Source organism: Arachis hypogaea, chromosome 7 (genome assembly GCF_003086295.3).
Source record: "Arachis hypogaea cultivar Tifrunner chromosome 7, arahy.Tifrunner.gnm2.J5K5, whole genome shotgun sequence".
Taxonomy (NCBI): domain Eukaryota; kingdom Viridiplantae; phylum Streptophyta; class Magnoliopsida; order Fabales; family Fabaceae; genus Arachis; species Arachis hypogaea.
Genome location: NC_092042.1, coordinates 62,788,815 through 62,807,973, shown reverse-complemented (window position 1 = coordinate 62,807,973; position 19,159 = coordinate 62,788,815). Strand labels below are relative to the sequence as shown.

The window sequence follows — 19,159 nt, the reverse complement described above, 5'->3', positions numbered from 1 at the left end:
TAAAAAAAGCTAGATATCATTGACTAAACATTCCAATTCTAAATTAATTTGAATCATTTGTTTTTATATCATATATATTATTTACAACATTTCTTTTTCTTTAATTTTTTTTAACACTTTACCACATCTCTCATAGCAAAGGACAAGTTAAACGTTTTTCTAAGAAGTTCCTTCCATGATACTAATGCAAAAACAGATAAACAAACCCATGAGAATGAAGCTTTCTACCACATGCCAATTAAAGCATAGCAAGTTAGCAACACATATGATAACTCTCAATGACATAGAGTTCAAAACAGAATTAAAGAGTAGCAGAAACTTCTGCTTTATTTAATAAGAAGCATCTCAAAGGTATTTGCTAAACGCTAGTAATAAACCAAAAGGTATTTTTCTGTACCAAAAAAGTGAGCAAAAGAAATAATTAAGGATGAATAATAATAATAATAATAATAATAATAATAATAATAATAATAATAATAATAATAATAATAATAATAATAAATATGAAAACAAATATCAACAAAATAAAAAAAAAGTTAAGTCTAACTTACTAAGAAATCTAAGTCCAGATACAATCCAATTTGTATTAGAATAATAAACTTGATTTTCATTTTTTTTAAATCATGAAAACTATACAAAAGCATCCCATAATTTCCATTTTAATCCATTTACCAAACTCTTTTTTCTTCTTTAATTTTCTCCCTTTTTAAGCCAAAAAGAAAATACTTTTGAAAGTATTAACACCAGAAACTGAAATTCTGACAAATAAAGTAAGCTAAAAATGAGTAAAACTAAAGGTGTACAAGAAAAATAAGTATATGGAGTAAATTGATAATGATATCCATGAGACAATTAGATTCAACCAAACAAAATTAGTATAAGATGAAAATAGTTCACCTTCCTTTATCCTCACCAAGTCTTGGAGACAATACGACTACTTTGACATAAGAACATGAAATGCACTAAAATAGAAGATAGCGGCGGATAATTAGCAACTGGTTTGGCAACTGCCACTATCAGCTGGTGTTCTTGTGATTTTAGCCGTGCACGGTAGAAGCGCAGCTATTTTTCTTCCTCTTTACCTTAGCCCACTTTCCTCCTCTTTTCAGATTTAGCCGTTAGCCCGTTACGTCACTAACTCTACGCATTACTTCTCTTCTTCCTCCCTCTCCTACCCATATTCCATATCTGCATCGTCGTGACTCTACCTCCATTGCACCACTTCTTCTTCTTCCTCTCCATTGTTATTGATGCCGCCTTTTCTTATTTTTATCAATCGCTATTATGTCGCATCTTTACCTTCATCGCCAATGGTTCATCTTTTTCGCCTTTGTCTCTGCTTCCTTTATCTCCATCTTCGCTCCCTCTTCTCTATGCCTCTCTCTTAATCTCGTTTTCTGGTCTCTTTTCTTTTAAAAACCATCTCTTTATTAATCTTTGTTTTAAAATTGACGTGTACTCCGATATACTCGGCCAAAGAATCAGCACTGAATAACCGAATATCTACAAACAAACAACACTCTCCTGCTGAGTCATCCACACACCAGCGATATCATCTACCCGTTACTCACAAAACGGAGACTTCCACCAAAACACAGGTCAAAGATACCAATAACAGCATTGGCAAACAAATCGAAACTCCAACGCAACTCACACCTATAAAAACAGGCCCCATATGTCACAGAAAGGACAGGTCACAGAACTCACTCTGATTTTATTATCATTATCTTTCGTAATTCACGTACTTACTTGAGTGTTGGAGTGTTTTGTACAGGTACTCTCGCTGCTGTGTTTCAAAGGACCGAGGCTTATTCCTGGTTCAACCCCTAGACGACATATAGCTCCGCCCGAGTTCCAAGTGATTCACTCAGGGCTTCACACCTCGGCCCGATTAGGACGGAACAAAAATATTATTAAATTTATTGTTAATACGTATGTGTGCGTATGTATATGTGCGCGCGCGTATGTTTATGGCTTGATTAGTATCTATGTCATACGCAACACAATCAATGTTGATCTCTCCTCGGTTAACGCCAACGTCGTCAATGGTACTACCTTTTTCAAGGTATCTTAGATCCCTCGATCTCTCTCCATCATTCTTCTCTTGATTTTTTTTTTGAAAAATAAATTCTGAGTGTTTTTGTGTTTTGATTGCTTACCATTGTTGTTGTTAAAGGATGATGTGATTATGATTGTGACAGTGGATAAGGAAGAAGGTGGGCTTAAGGGATGGAAGGGTTAAAGTAGTTGATGTTGATACTGTTATAATGGTGACGGTGATGGGTGTGGAGCAACAGAGAAGAGAAAAGGTGATTAAAGTGGTGATAATGGAGGGATGTAAAATTTTAAAATTTGGGAAAGAGATATTATAGAGTGAGGTTGAAGATAAAACATAGGGATAATTTAAAAGTTTTATTAAAAAGTCAACAAAACTTAGAATTTAAGTATTTTTGTCTTAGAAAATCCATCTTTTATGAATATGTTTGTTTTTTTTACGGTACATTTGTTAGCGTTTACAAAGTTTCATGAATACATATATATAGTATTTTTTTATAGATATATTATCCCCCAATTCCACAAGTTAACGACTTATTTGTCGCAGATCTAAATTCAATCAATTTAAGTGTGAAAACCAACTAATTATAATTTCTTAGTAGAATTTAACTAGAAAACTAATTATTTTTTAGTCAATATCAGCCAACTTTTTAAAAGTTATTCTTTGAACATAAATCTTAAATTTTAAATCATAAATTTTAAATTTTAAAAAATAAAAAAATAATTTTACAATAAAAAAATAATTAATATTAACTAATTAAAAATTATTTTTCTATTTTTAAAAATGATTTTGACTTTATTCAAAACAATCATGCTACACATACAAGTCTTTTTGGTTTATAAGTCTTACAAGTTAGGTCAAACCCAACAGAAGCTACACTCACCCACAAAAGCATGTTAACACGCGCATCACGTTTCCAAAACGCTCCCTCACAATTAAGAACGACTCTTTTTCTTCCTCGATGAAAATCATAACTGTCATTTTTTCTTCGCGTTTCTCCTCCTCCTCTTCTTCCTTCTTCTTCTCCTTTTTCTTTGTGTTTCTCCTCCTTTTTCTTCGCGTGTTTCATCTCATCATCGTGTTTTTCCTCCTCCTTCTTTTGATTTTGCAACATTATATTTTTTTCTTTGTTTGATTTTTTTCTCCCAAAAAGAATTATGAAAATATGAAATAAGAAGATGAAGAAGAACAGCAGAAGATGAGGATGAGGAAGATGAAGAGTTCTGAATTATACAGAACTTATCAGAATAAAAATACACCCAATATCTTCATATTACACCCAAATATCTTCGTTTACACTCAAATTTGCTGCAAATACAGAAATGAGTTATGTTACATGTACAATAAAATCAACCACCAAAGTCAACCACCAGTATAAAATACATACTGAAATACAAATAATACATTGGAAATAAATTAAAGCACACAATTTATACACAAATAAATTGGTGGTTAATTTTAGTGGCTGATTTTAGTGTACAAATAGAATTTTTGTACAGAAAAATATTTCTTCTAATGCTGCATTTTTTTCTTCTTCTTCTTTTTCTTATTTCTTTCTTTCTTTTAGTTAAATGAATGTAAGTTCATCATCTTCCAAGTAATTTTACAGTATTATGTGTTTCTTCTTCTTCTTTGTTTGATTTTTTTTGTTTTTATTCTTGTTAAGAGAGTAAAACAAGAAGAAACTTGAGAAGGTAAAACAAAAGAAAAAGATGAATACAAAAAAGAAGAAGAAGAAGACGGTGATAATGATGAAAAAAAGAAGCAGCAGAAGATGAAGAAGAGGAAGAAGAAGAGTTTTGAATTATGCAGAACTTATCAGAATAAAAATACATTCAAAATTTCTTAAAATACACCCAAATATGTTCGTGTTACACCCAAATATCTTTGTTTTACACCCAAATTTGCTGCAAATACAGAAATGAGTTATGCTACGTGTACACTAAAATCAACCACCAAAGCCAGCCATCAGTATAAAATACATACTGGAATATAAATATACATTGAAAATAAATTAAACCACACATGTATTTATACACAAATACATTGGTGGCTGATTTTAGTGGTTGATTTTAGTGTATAAATAGTATTTTTGTACAGAAAAATATTTCCTCTAATGATGTATTTTTTTTCTTCTTCTTTTCCTTGTTTCTTTCTTTTTTTTTAGTTAAATGAATATAAGTTCATCATTTTTCAAGTAATTTTGGAGCCTTATGTGTTTCTTCTTCTTCTTTATTTGATTTTTTATTTATATTCTTGTTAAGAGAGTAAAATTACAAGAAACTTGAGAAGGTAAAACAAAAAGGAAAAGATGAATAAGAAAAGAAGAAGAAGAAGATGGTGATGATGATGAAAAAAAAGCAGTAGAAGATAAGGAGGAGAAAGAAAAAGAATTCTAAATTATACATAATTTATCAGAATAAAACTACACCCAAAATTCCTTAAAATACACCCAAATATCTTTGTGTTACACCTAAATATCTTCGTTTTACACCCAAATTTGCCGCAAATACAGAAATGAGTTATGCTGTGTGTACACTAAAATTAGCCACCAAAGTCAGCCACCAGTATAAAATACATACTAAAATACAAATATACATTGAAAATAAATTAAACCACATATGTATTTATGCGCAAATACATTGGTGGCTAATTTTAGTAGCTGATTTTAGTGTATAAATAGCATTTTTATACAGAAAAATGTTTCCTTTAATGCTATATATTTTTCTTCTGAATTGAACCACACCTCAACCTCTTGATTGGATTCAAAACAATAAAAGGAGGAGAAGACTTGTAAAGACTTGTATGAAAAAAATGCTTGTATGTGGAGAACAAACTGCTCATCAATACCATAGAGGGTCTGCAAAATACACCCAAAATACACCATATTAAAACAAGCATAAACTATAGAATGCAAATAGAACTATAAAACCATCATAAAAAATAACAAAAATCAGATTTATGAATCATCATTAAACATAAATTAAAATAATTCAACTAAAAGAATAAGACAATTCACCCTCAGTTAGATGAAAAGTCATAAACTGTAAATACACCCAAATATTCCTAATTTACACCCGAACATCTGATATAAAATATAGAAAATTTATCAGAACAAGTACATTAGATTCAATTCAAACAAGGAATAATGAACAGCAAAGTTCACAGACAAGGTTCACACATTATTCAACTACACAATTATAAACTACTAACTGGATTCAAATTCAAATTTAATTATTAATTGGAATTAAACCACACCTCAGAAACTTCATTGGATTCAAATTCAAAATTCACTTCGCTTTAACTCAGTTGATAATCTGAAGTTGAATCATCCATTATCTTTAAAACGATTTCAGACTTTAATTTCAGAAACAATAGAAAACGAGAAAAACGAAAAAAAAACAGAGAAAAACTTACGTAAACGGCGAAGGAGAAGGGAAAGAGAAATGCACGAAAGAGATCGAAGAGAGAAGACAAAAAAACGTAAAAGGAATTCAAAAAAGTAAACGAAATCTTTTCGAAAAAGGAAGTTATATATTTGCGTGTTGATTGATTGAAAAATCTGTTAAGAAGGCACGTGAAATATACATGTTATAAAAGGCGCGTTTTAGAAATTAGAAATTTTCAGAACTTATAGGACTTATATAGTTAAAAAGCTTGTAGGTAGAGATTACTCCTATTCAAAAAGAGAAGTGCTAATGGATACTGAAATTCACTACAATAATTAATCTTCAACTAATTATGAAAGACAACACAAAAATAATAAGATCTCAAGTGTAATTTATTACTCCCTCCATTTTAAAAAAACTATCGCTTTTATTTTTTGATTTATTAAAAAATTAATAAACCTAGACATACTCTTTATTTCTATATACCTTAATTTTTCAATCAACCTAAAATAGAAATCCGACCGATGAAAATATTTTAATTTGCAAATCTTCATGTATAATCGCAAAAGCAGTTACGCTTGGAGTTTGTTGGTCACAAATATAATTCAAGCTATTTTGCTACTAAATATAAATTCCACTTAATCTTGCATATTGGAAAAATAGCCAAAGCTAGAACGAAAATTATTGATAAACATTATAATGCTACTAGGAATATGTAGTTTAACCTATAAAACATGAGCACCTAGTTTAATACGCTGCTATGATATATGAATATTGATATAGACACAATACGACATGAAATATATGGACATATAAATTTAAAATTTTTATAAGACACAGAAATATGATATATATATATATATATATATATATATATATATATATATATAATAAAATATTTTTTAAATAAATTATAATGATATTTTAATATTGGTTATGCTACGTACATCAAAATCAGTCACCAAAGTTAACCATCAGTATAAAATATATGTTGGAATATAAATACACACTAAAAATAAATTAAACTACACATGTATTTATACACAAATATATTGGTGGCTGATTTTAGTGGTTGATTTTGGTGTACAAATAGCATTTTCTTTAATATTTTATTGATATTAAAATATAAATTAACTTTTAATTATTTTTAATAATTTTTTAATTATATAAAATATTTAAAATATATTTTTGTTTTAATAATTAATAATATATACTATTTATAAACTAATTTTAAGAATATATGTTAAAAATAAGACTGAACACGTTGCCACATAATAGTATTTAAGTGTGTCCAAGCGTGTTCGGATAAAAATTTTTTATTTTTTATTAAGACATAGTTGGACACAAAAAATAGCATATCAGACAAACATCAATGTGTGTCGTGTCTGAAATGTATCCAACACAGAAACACGATAAATAAAAAAAAATTGTCTATCCTTTATAGATACTCCATTTTTTAATATTTCATCAGCGTTTTTGCCTTTCAAAAATTACAATAGTAATTTATACAGAAATTAAAATTGTATCAACCGAAAGTCCTTTTGAAATTCTCTAAATCCATCTCCCATTTTCATATATCTTTTTTAATTTTTTCAATGAAACTCATCATGGTCTTCAAACTCTCATCATCTGGAAATGAAGAGAGAAAAATATTCACATAACTGGAGGAGTACATATATAACATAAGATCACACATTTAAATGATAACCTATACGGTATCAACATGGATTAATACATACCAAATACATAATAGAAAATAAATAAATATATATGGCAATTTATAATTAGCTACGTACCTAATCTAGGTATTGTATGTCCTTTTGGATGGTGAATAACCACAGGCTCAACACAACATTCTATTAGTTCACTCCCATATTGCCTCAAAAAATCTGTCTCCCCTGCAGTAGGCATGAAAAATTGTCAGCAATTTTTTTTAAAAGAAAACCTTAACGAAAAAGAAAATACTCCATATATATAAGGCTACAGGAAAGACACAAAATCCTGGTACATAATTATTTTAATAAATTGTAGTTTTTATTTAAAAATCATCTTATAATTTTTTTAATAGTAAAAGTTACTCTTTTTAAATTATCAATATGTACATATAAATTCGAATTTTATTTTTTCAACAATTTATCAGTAGAAATTCTGTTTTATTATGCGTTTGAAAAAGAGACTAACTTACCATTTTATTCAGACAAAAAAATATAAACTAACTGTTTATATTCTGGTCAAAAAATAAAACTAGGCCCAAAATGAATAAAGGCCTAACAAGGAGATCCTGTTTTGCCTACATCTACCCGACTTTATAGAGGTCAGACTCGACGACAGGGTTCTAATGTTATCTATCCAAATAAGTAACTAATTCCCAAGATATTTTTTATTTATCTAAAAGGGAGATTTCAACAACTTTCCTAGAAAAAAGATGATGGTTATCCACCATTAAAGGTAGAACTATACTAAAAGGTGGTTATCTATTCTACTATAAATATATTGACAACCTCAAGTATATTCAGGATTCAATCTACTAAAAAAACTGCTACAAACCCTTGCTAACTTAAGTATCGGAGTCCCTTGCAGGTACCACCCCCACCTCCTTACGAAGAACTCGGACGGCGGCACTTCAACACTAGCGGAAGCCGGACGCTACCTTAAAAGGAGTTTGGACCTCATATTCAGGCATAGAAACAACCCAATTTCAAGTAACCCTCGGAACATTGGCATCGTTGTTGGAAACCTGGAAGTCTACACCTAATACAATCAATTCAAAGGCGACCAAACAGCGTCTGTGTCAGAACCAGAACCTCATAACGATGACTGAGCACTCATGATACCTCCACGACATGAAAGAGCAAGTGATCCCCACAGAGGGGGTACATCAGGAAATCATCCACTATAGGGAATCCATTCAGAAGTTCATTCATCCGAGAACGAAGATCTCCCTCATCCAACAGAGATCATGGGACTCGTACACAAGCACCATGGCCGATTAGAGCAACTTGAGCAGGAGATTGAGCAACAAAGAAGTAAAAAGATATTTGCAAAAAAAGATACGACAACGAAGAGAGCTGGAAGAAAAGTTCTCGAAACTAGAGACCAACCTTCAAAGTGGAGTAATCGGGCAAATCCGGAGAAAAGCCTTCTTGGAGGAGAAGATCCGTTCATTGAAGAGATCATGAGGGCTAGGGTTCTTAGGAACTTCGAAATTCCCGACATGGACCTCTACGATGGAACGACCGACTCGAGACACCACCTCAACAATTTTAAAAGTCGGATGTACTTGGCTGATGCGTCCGACGACGTTGACCAAAGCGGTGATGAAGTGGTTTGATAGTCTACCACCTAAGTCGGTAACTTGTTTCGGCGATCTAGCAAGAAATTTTCTCACCCGCTTTTCAATCCAGAAAGATAAAGTCAAACATGTTCCTAGCCTACTTGGGGTAAAAAAAAGTCGAAAAAACTCTCCGAGTTTAAATGGAAGGATTCAACAAAGTCTGTTTGGGAATCTAAAATTTACCCACAGAAGCAGTGATAATGGGGTTGGTTAACAGCCTCAGAGAATGGTCATTTTCTCAATCTATATCCAAGTGACATCCGACATCTTCTTATGAAGTACAAGAATGGACGGAGAAGTACATTAATATAGAGAAGAATTTTAGACTTAGAGAGCCAGTTCCAAGGCAAAACCCTCCCTATCGAGCTAAGGACAAACATTGAGCATAGTCTACATTGTGATTGACATAGTATCAGCCTACAATGCATTGATAAATCGGATAACGTTGAACCAACTAGCTACGATTGTTTTCACCCCTCATCTCTGCGTGAAATTTCCAACTTCAGAGGGAATTGCCACCATAAGAGGATATCAAAGGTTCGCACGAAAATGCTATAATAAGAGCTTGAATTTACGGGAAAGCATAAAGGGTAAAACAGTCAACACTATTGAGCTCAGTGGTGTCCGAGCACGAGAAGAGTTACGACTATATCTTGGTGAAAAAATTGAAGAGGTACAAATTGGAGACCAGGCAAAGAAAATAACAAGTATTGAAACCAACATCGGGAAAGAATTAAAAGCAGACCTCATTAAGCTCTTACAACAAAACTCCGACCTCGTTGCCTGAAAAGCCTTCGATACGTGCCGGGATAAACCTTGACCCAAGCTCACGACCTATTGAACAGAAGCGACAGAAGCTCGGCCCTAAAAGAGCACAAGTCATATAAGAACAAGTACAAGCCATATTAGAAGTCGGGTTCATAAAGAAGGTAAAATATCCTTTATGGCTAGCGAATGTAGTCCTGGTAAAGAAACAGAATGAAAAATGGAGAATGTATGTTGATTATACTAACCTCAATAAAGCTTATCCCAAAGATCCATACCCTCTTCTCAACATTGATGCCTTCATAGACTCAGTTTCAGGATATAGGTACCTGTCCTTTATGGATACATAATCGGGGTACAACCAAATCGAGATATATAAGGCAGACCAAAAGAAGACCTCTTTCATCACTCCAAAAGCTAACTATTGTTACGTAGTAATACTTTTTGGATTGAAAAATGTTGGGGCCATATATCAACAATTAATGAACGAGGTGTTCTCACCTCACCTTGGGAAAATAATGAAAGTGTGTGTGGATGACATGCTTGTCAAGACTAAAGAAGACATCATTCTCTTGTCCGACTTAGATAAAGTATTTAACACAATCAGGAAGCACATGATGAGACTAAATCCCTCAAAATGAACATTTGTAGTGGAAGTCGAATAGTTCTTAGGCTTTATGCTCACTCAAAGGGGTATTGAAGCCAAACCGGACAAATGCAAAGCAATGTTAGAGATGAAAAGCCCAAGTTATCTCAAAGAAGTCCAACAATTAAATGGAAGGTTAGCAACCTTATCTAGATTCTTGGCAGGATCAGCTCTTAAGTCTCAACCCCTGTTCTAAATACTCAAGGAAAGGAACCAATTTGAATGAACTCAGGAATGTGAACAAGCCTTTCAAGACTTCAAAAATTTTCTGAGTCAACCACCAATCCTCAACCAACCTGTTCCAGGAAAAAAGCTCGTGTTGTACTTAGTAGCTGTAAATAGAGCCATAGCCTCAGCCTTAGTCTGAGAAGATGAGAATGGATAGCAACCAATCTATTTTCTTAGCAAGACACTATAGGGGTCAGAGCTAAACTATCAAAAGATAGAGAAGTTCATATATGTCCTTGTTATCACTTTCAGAAAGTACCGACCTTATTTTCAAACCTATACTATAAAAGTCCAAACTAATCATCTTATGAAGCACATCTTACAAAAAAATGAATACTGCAGATTGATGCTACAATGGGAAATAGAGCTATTTGAGTTCGGCATAAGGTATGAAAGTCAAACAACAATCAAATTCTAATCTTTAGCTGACTTTGTGGCCGAATACACTGAAGCTCATAGAAGCCCTACAGTATTTTGGAGAAAGGAAAAGGAACTCAGATAGAACTTTCATTGAAATTCGAGTTTCCAACCTCCAACAATCAAGTCGAGTATGAAGCCTTACTTGCTAGCTTAAGTCTAGCCAAAGAAGTTGGAGTAATAAAGTTGATTGTATTTAGTGATTCTCAAGTAATAACCTCTCAAGTTAATGAGACTTATCAGGCTAAAGATCCCAACATGAAGAAGCACTTAAAAGAAACACGAGAACAATTAGCTCAATTTTCAGAAGTAGAAAGCCGACATATAACTCGGGAGTCCAATAGTTCGGACTCAAGCAGGGACATGTTCATACCCTGGCCCAAAAACAAAACCAGAGCCAAAATGAATAAAAGGCCCAACAAAAAGATCCTGTCTTGTCTATACCTACCCGACCTCACAGAGGTTGGACGCGACGACATGAGTCCAATCTTATCTATTCAAATAAGCTACTAACTCGCAAGATATCTCTCATTTAGCTAAAAAGGAGATCTCAACAAATTTCTTAAAAAAAGGGAATGGTTATCCACCATTAAGAGTGAAACTACACTAAAAGGTAGTTATATATTCTACTATAAATACACTGAAAATCCCAGATCTCTTCAGACCCAATCTACTAAAAACTGTTTCAAACCCTTGCTAACTTAAGTATCGGAGTCTCTTGTATAGATACCACCCCACTTTCTCACGAGAAACTCGAACAACAGCACCTCAACACTAGTGAAAGTCGAACGCTACCTTAAAAAGAATCTAGACCTCACGTTCAGATTAAAAAACAACTCAATTTCAAGTAACTTTTGAAACACTAACCATATTTATTGGGTCCTTCACTAAACACTAAGATATGTCCTAATTAGCTTCCAATACGAAGCGAATAGTTTAAGTTTCAAACTAAAGATATAATTTGTTTTTTTTTTTAAATGTTTCAGTTTCAAGTAAAAAACAAAGAAAAAAGGTTTCGGTGTTTTGTTTTCATAAAACATCAGTTCTTACACATTTGTATACTTTTAAAATATTTATATAATTAAAAAAATTGTAAACAATAACTTTACCTCTTTTTTATAAAATTAACCAGAGTAGTTTTTTCATCAATTTTAATTTTAAATTTCTTTTAACTATATTAAAATCTAAAAATCAGTTACCATATATGGATATGTATTTGATGTTAAGGAAAGGATAAAAAATGTAAACAAGCCAAGGAGAAAACAATTTAACACAAATAAGCCAAAGCAAAATCTGATTCATCAATCAACCAAAGCACATTTCTATGTAGTTCGAACCAACATGGTTCGAATTCACTTTCCACGTAATTCGAACCAAATAGGTTCGAATTACACATTGTAACCCAAAGTCACATAATTCGAACCAATTTGATTCGAACTCTAACTTCATAATTCGAACCAATTAGGTTTGAATTACACTGAAGAAATAATCACCAAGTAATTCGAACTAACATGGTTTGAATTACTTAGAATTCGTTCCACACAGAAATTTAAGTTACGGACATAGTTTCTGCATCATGTCTTAATAAAACTCATACAGTTATTTATTCCGGTGTGCATTAGACATACATTTCGTTTAAAACTGCGAAGACAGAACATATTCATTAACTAAAATCCCATTCAAAGTACATCGCACTAACGTTAACAAATTCTATCAGTCACCAACTACAAGTAAAAAAACCGATAATAGTGGAATCTAAATGTGAAATTGAAATAACAAAAGTACCAAAGCCACCAATACACCTAATCATGTCCCCGTGTGTGATCTGCTCCTCCGAGTTGTGGGCAACTCCGACGTGTGTGGCCTGGCTGCCGACAAAGCCTACATCTCTTTGGCCGGTTCGGATCTGCCTCGTCCATATTGGTCCGTATCCGAGTGGACCTCGGACGACCCTCTCTCGCACGCCTCTTATTAGGGTCAAGGATGACAGTTGGCCCGTCATATGGTGGCCAGAAACCCTCCGAAATGGGAGGTGTGAAACACATCCGATACACACTGAAAACCGAACTAAGACGATACACTTGGTGGACGTAAGGCTCCCATGTAAGCCGTGAGTAGGCACAGCATGCCAGTGTGTGGGGACACGGAAAATAAAGTGCCTGAAAGTATCCGCAGTCACATGTGTGAGATGCAAGCGAGACTCTGTAGCTACCAGTGAGAAAGAACCAGTCAGAGTTGTCTCTGCGACGGTGAACTCGGAGTTATCCCTGTCGTACACAGTAACCGTGAAGCACCTAGCCGTCTTCAAGTTGGCTTCTATACACTTCACCAAGTGCTGACTAAATTGTTGTCCAGTTCCCATCTGCGCCTCAGCCTCTCTCCCTTTGCGAACAAATAATTCGGCCAACCTTCCGTATGTTGCCTTCACTAGCGAGCACACAAGAAGGTTTCTAACACCCTTGAGGATCGAGTTCACACACTCAGATATATTCGTCATCATGTGTCCGAATCTACGCCGCTCAACACAATGTTGTGTCCACAACGAATACTTAATCCGGTTCGCCTAGTCACACATCACCGGGTCTTCAGACCTAAGAATATCAAACTAGTAATGGAACTCGACCTCGGTCTTAGCGTACACCGCATTCACAAGTAGCATCCTTGCATCTTTGCCTTGAAGGTGAGGGCGAAATTTGCCGTAACATGTCGAATGCAGAATGCCTAGTATGCAGACGGAGGTAACCAGCCTCCGTCAGGAGCCTCAAGCGCGGCCTTGATGCCGTTATGCCTGTCCGAGATAACCAGCAAACCCGGCTGCGGTGGCACATGCTCACGCAGGTGGGAGAGAAAGAAGGACCACGACTCAGCATTCTCACCTTCGACTGATGCGAATGCAACAGGGAGTATGTTGGAGTTTCCGTCCTGTGCAATCGCGACAAGCAACGTTCCCCCACACTTGCCATACAGATGGGTGCCGTCAATACTAACTAGGGGCTTGCAATGACGGAATGCCTCGATACACGGTGGAAATGTCCAGAATAGTCTGTGAAAATAAACTCGAGACTCGTCCAACTATCCACCGACACGAACAGGGCTCGTCCTTAGGACTGCAACAGTACCAGACATCGTCAACTGGACTCCTAACACCCACCTTGGGAGCTCGTTGTATGACTCATCCCAGTCACCATAGATGAGGGCAACAGCCTTCTGCTTTGCCAACCAGACCCTCCTGTAAGTCGGCCTAAACCCAAAGTGTGCGGCGGTGGCATTTAGGAGTACCTTGATGCTGACGGATGCATCAGCCCTAACCATTGGCATAATGAATGCCGATATCACATGGTAATCCAAACTCCTGTGGTCGCTGGAAATGGAGGTGGCGAGACAAGTATGCGGTCCGTTGTAACGTTTGACCTCCCAAAGTCCCTTGCGCTGTCGGAGACTAAGCCGAATCAACCATGTGCACCCATTGCCGAACTCAGAACACTTGCCCACATACCAGCGATAGTCAGACTCCATGACCTTGTACTGTATCCCTCGACGGATGCTGTAAGTCTTGACACTTAACAGGGCCTCTTTTTTATCCGAAAATTGCTGACCAACCTGAAACTCTGTCAGACCTGCAGACCCTTCAGCATCTCTAGCGCCAAATCCAGCCGGCTGCCCAGGAACCCCCTCCTGCCTCATGGCATCCAAGTCTAAAGAGGAAAAATGTGGAGGGTACTGCTGCGTGCCAGAGCTAGAACCACCGCCCGCCCCAGCAGGCTCACTTGCTCCAACATCATCGCCACTGTCATCAGCAATCATATCCGGCTCAACATCATCGTCCACTGGATCATCCAAGAATCCATCTCCAACCCCAGCCGGTGCAGCATACTATAAAGAGGTCCGCAGATATTCCCCTTCTCCGACCTCGTTGCCTACACTGCCGTTGAGATCAACAACGAACGAAGGGGAGGCGACAGGTTGGACGGGTGGCTCGTACGTAGGGACAGAGGAAGATGCAACGGCAGGTCTGGAGCTAGAACCGGCTACCATGGCTAAAGTGGTGGTATTCCGGTTCGAACCCCTCGAGCTGGACACCGCGTCAACCAACTTTGCCAACAGTTCTGGTGTCCTCACCTCTGGAAACTTCCGGCGACAATGAAACATGACTTGCAAGTCCTCATCACTCCCAATCGTGAAACAATCGTACTTTACGGTTTCTTGGAGCACCGTGATTGGAATTCGATAAAAAAAACTTCTTAACCCGTTTCACACCTTCTAGACCAAGTTTCAGCAGTACAGAGCTAACAAGGTCCTCATACCTCGTCGTAGGCCTGACGATAATACAGAGAGGATCCTTATCAGTGAACTTCACACCGGAACGAGGTTTCCTCTTAATGGATCCTCTGTGGAGAACCAACACTACAAAACTCTTCTCACTAGCCATCTTACCCCCCTCTAATGATAGCAACTCACGTTCACACCATATATATATAGGTCTGGTCCTCACTAATTCGAACCAGCCTAGTACGAAATATGGTCTGTGTAATTCGAACCAAGCTAGTTCGAATTACTTGAGGAGTGTAGTTCGAACCTAATTGGTTCGAATTATGAAGTTAAAGTTCGAACCAAATTGGTTTGAATTATGTGGCTATGGGTTACAATGTGTAATTCGAACCTATTTGATTCGAATTACGTGGAAAGTGAGTTCGAACCATGTTGGTTGATTGATGAATCAGATTTTGCTTTGATTTATTTGTGTAAAATTATTCTTCCTTTGACTTATTTACGCTTTTTACCCTTAATGAAATTCATTAAAAAATGATTATATTATTGTATAAAAGTTGGATGATTTTGATACGATAAACAATATATTACCAAATCCAAAAATTTTGTTCAAGTCTTTTTTAAAATAAAAAGAAAATGAACTTTAACCACCAATTTCGCGTTCGAATTATCAAAATGTTGATAAAAATGGCTTCTATTTTTATTAACAATAAAAATATTTTTAAAATTTTTAAAATGCTAAGAATATCCACTTATATATATATTCTCAAAAAAATTTAGAAATTAGATGTTAGACGTCATTTTTTACGAGCATTATTAAAAAAATTAATATAATTTTATCTTTAAAATTTTACGATTTTATGCTGACTATATTTTTTTTACAATTTATTTTTAACAAAGACCAATAATATTTTTAAAAAGTAAAAATATTCTAGAAATCAAATTTTTATTATATTTTTTTATAAATAATTTTTAAATAATTATCTAAATACTCTTACAAAATTTTCAATTAAATACATAAGCAATTTGCTAAATATAAAAATTATTTATCATTTATAAAAATTATCATTTTAATTATTTTTATTGTATTTTATATTTTGAGAATATTTTTTTGTCGTTATAAACAATGAGTTTATTTTTGCCTGTGTTTTTGAAAATTGGGTGCGATTTTAGTGGTTTAGCCAACAAAAGTTAAATGTTTTTTTCTTAAAAAAAGGGCAAATGCACCTAATTTCAAATCCAATAAATAGAATAATTTATTTAGGCTATGTTTGTTTAGAGAGACAGAATACTGAGACATGGACACAGAGACACAAAATTGTGTTTGACAGAAAAAATATAGACAGAAATAATGTGTTCAGAGACACTAAATTAATGTATTTTGTGTCTATCCTGACAGAAATGATACAAAGACACTAATAAAAAATACAATTTATTTTTTATTTTTTATTATTTTTGTTAATTTTTTATAATTATATTTTTTTATTATTATGTTTTTAATTTTAAATCTTTTGAATGAAAAAAAATAAAAATAAATTAAATTTTTATAATTTATTTTAATTTATCACCAAACAAAATATAAAATTACAAAATTTTATGTTTCTATTTCTTATATCTTATACTTAGTTTCTTGTTCTATTTTGTTCTCAAAAACAAACGCAACTTTAATAATTTTCACTTTCTGCAAAGAATTTCTACCGACGGAAAAAAAAGGGAGCGAAAGATATAGTACACAGCATGCTATGACAAGAAATAGAAATTAGTTAGTATCACCGACGAGAAAGAGAAAGACAATAATAAAAGTACCAAGAAAGTGAAGGGAGGGGCAGCGAATGAGAGAGGAATATGCCTTCTCAGCCACACATGGTGATCGAAACTTAGCTCCTCCAATTATTATTAGAAATTTCACTTTGGGAACCTTCGTCAGTGCCACACCCTCCAAAAGTTTAAACAAATTCAAATTTAATATATAGCTGTATTAAATTAACTGTAAATTAGTCTAAATCAGTAACTATGAATTGACCATAAAGTTTCATTTTAATTTCCACATACCTTGTCCTGGAGATTTGGCAGTGCTGCTGATAATATTGCCCCCTGATTTGTAAAAATAAATAAAAATACATGATTAATAAATTTTATTATTTTTTATCAACACATAATTAATAATAATTTATACATATATAGATATTTTATATATAAAAAATATATAATTTATATTTAAATTTTTTAATATTTATATATAAAAATTATTAAAATTTATTTATTAAATATAATTTAATATTTGTGTTAATCAAATAATGACAAAAAGTATTAAAACTTACTAACTTAAAAAAATTTCACAAACATAAAAACGCAAACATTACTCTAACTCAGACAGAAGTTCAAGTACACGGAAAATTTTTTAAAGATGAGAAGAAAGAAAAATTAAGGTTTAATTATTTTATTAATTTTTATAGTTTTGCGAAATTTTTAATTAGATCTTTATATTTTTTTTAATTGGCTCTCTGCACTAATTTTGTTCAATTAGGTTCTTCTTGATAGTAATTGACTTAATTGTATAGGGACTTAACTAAAAAAAATTGGTACAAAGATCCAAATAAAAAAATGTGTAGAGACTCAATTAAAAAAAATTGGTATAAAGACTCAACTAAAAAGAAAAAAGTATAAAAGTCTAATTAAAAATTTTACGAAACTATAAAAACTAACAGATCAAAAAAATTAAAGTATATATTTATTCATTTAAAGCTCTTTTTCTTTTCAAGTTTTACCACCTGTGAGAAACCTAGAAGACCATCAAAAGGACCGTGCTTGATCATGTAATCCTCGATATATTGCAAGCACTCATCAAAGTTGGTGTACTCTGTGAATTCCTGTTGAACCATAAACACATGAACATACAAATAAACAGTAAATACTAAATAGTTGTAAAGTAAAAAAATTCTGAAAAATTACATGCCCAAATCAATCAACATGATCAATTAACGGAATAATTATTACATGAATATGCAAACTAAGCCCATTAAGAGAATTGAGATAACCTTGTTGAACTGGAACCACTCGTAATAGGGAGGATCAAAGATTCCTTCAACATCGGATTTGCCTTGGCAGGGAAAAGGAGCGTCCAAGAAAACGAGATCGAGTTCGTTAATCACCGATTGGGGCCACTTATGAACCTGTTTCTTAAGGATTTCTGCACTTGTTCGGAATCCATGAAGGCATAGGAACCTTGGTTTCTTTATAATTCTCTTCTCATCCCCTTCGCTTCCCATCACTACTCGCTTTCAATTTTCCAAACGAAGATGAATTATCACAAGAATATTAATAATGAAACAATTCACGGAATATGGGAATGGGGAATTTGTGAGGATGGAAATTACAAAGGTGTTTGGAGATTGTTACAAAGAAGGGTACGTTGTGATTATTGTTGTGGCGCTCATAAATAAAGAAAAATATAGATAAATATTTTTTAAACAATTAATTTTAAATAATTATAATTAATAATTAATAATTTTACATTAAAAAATATTTAAATAATTATTAATTAATAATAATTAATTATATAAAATAAAATTTAAAAATATTTATTGATTTATTATTCACTAAATCTTTATTAGTTACCTAATAAGATTAAATAAATAATGCATGAATGAAATTTTAATCACAGATTTTTTATTGTTTTTAATATATTGCTATTTAGTGTGGCGTGTAAGGGTGCTTCTTCACCTGAATTGAAGAGATGGGCCCGTACCCGTTATTTTTTATATAGTTTCTCATTAATTTTTGGTGTCTTTAACTAAATGCTGCGTGCGTGGAGCTCAGTGATTATTCGACTTTCACAACTTTGGTCGGTTTCTCAGTCTTGATGTTGGAACCGTGTAAATTAAAGGGTAAGTTTTATGATGCTTTTAGAGTAAAGGACATTTTCGTCCTTGACTTTTTTTTTGCGGATGTTTTTGTCCTCAAGTAATGGAAAATACATTAAAGCCCCTAACTCCTAAAAAACGTGGACATTTATGTCCTTTCGTTGAATTCAGCTGTTTGTCCTGGACGGAAAA

General features: G+C 33.6%; 1 protein-coding gene across 3 annotated transcripts; it reads right to left on the bottom strand.

Moving 5' to 3' along the window:
* Positions 1–4,427: 4,427 nt before the first annotated feature.
* LOC112703238 (uncharacterized) lies at positions 4,428–18,834 on the bottom strand. 3 transcript variants are annotated; one of them, XM_025754599.3, is made up of 6 exons: positions 18,143–18,834; positions 17,876–17,974; positions 17,157–17,198; positions 16,911–17,040; positions 7,242–7,343; positions 4,428–4,916 (listed from the first exon to the last, which is right to left on the bottom strand). In XM_025754599.3, the coding sequence occupies exons 1-6, from the start codon at positions 18,371–18,373 to the stop codon at positions 4,900–4,902; spliced, it is 621 nt and encodes a 206-aa protein (XP_025610384.1). In that variant the 5' UTR covers positions 18,374–18,834; the 3' UTR covers positions 4,428–4,899. The 3 variants fall into 3 exon arrangements, 2 of the variants coding, with proteins under 2 accessions (XP_025610384.1, XP_025610383.1); XM_025754598.3 differs by lacking the exon at positions 4,428–4,916 and adding an exon at positions 6,863–7,074; XR_011864055.1 differs by lacking the exons at positions 4,428–4,916; positions 16,911–17,040; positions 17,157–17,198; positions 17,876–17,974; positions 18,143–18,834 and adding exons at positions 6,863–7,074; positions 9,525–9,643; positions 9,793–15,256.
* Positions 18,835–19,159: the final 325 nt, after the last annotated feature.

Coding starts and splice junctions, on each gene's coding strand:
- LOC112703238 (XM_025754598.3), bottom strand. CDS start 18,373: ATGGGAAGCGAAGGGGATGAGAAGAGAATTATAAAGAAACCAAGGTTC. Junction 17,199..17,875: donor GTCTTCTAGGTTTCTCACAG/GTGGTAAAACTT, acceptor TTTACAAATCAG/GGGGCAATATTATCAGCAGC. Junction 17,041..17,156: donor TGCCAAATCTCCAGGACAAG/GTATGTGGAAAT, acceptor AAACTTTTGGAG/GGTGTGGCACTGACGAAGGT.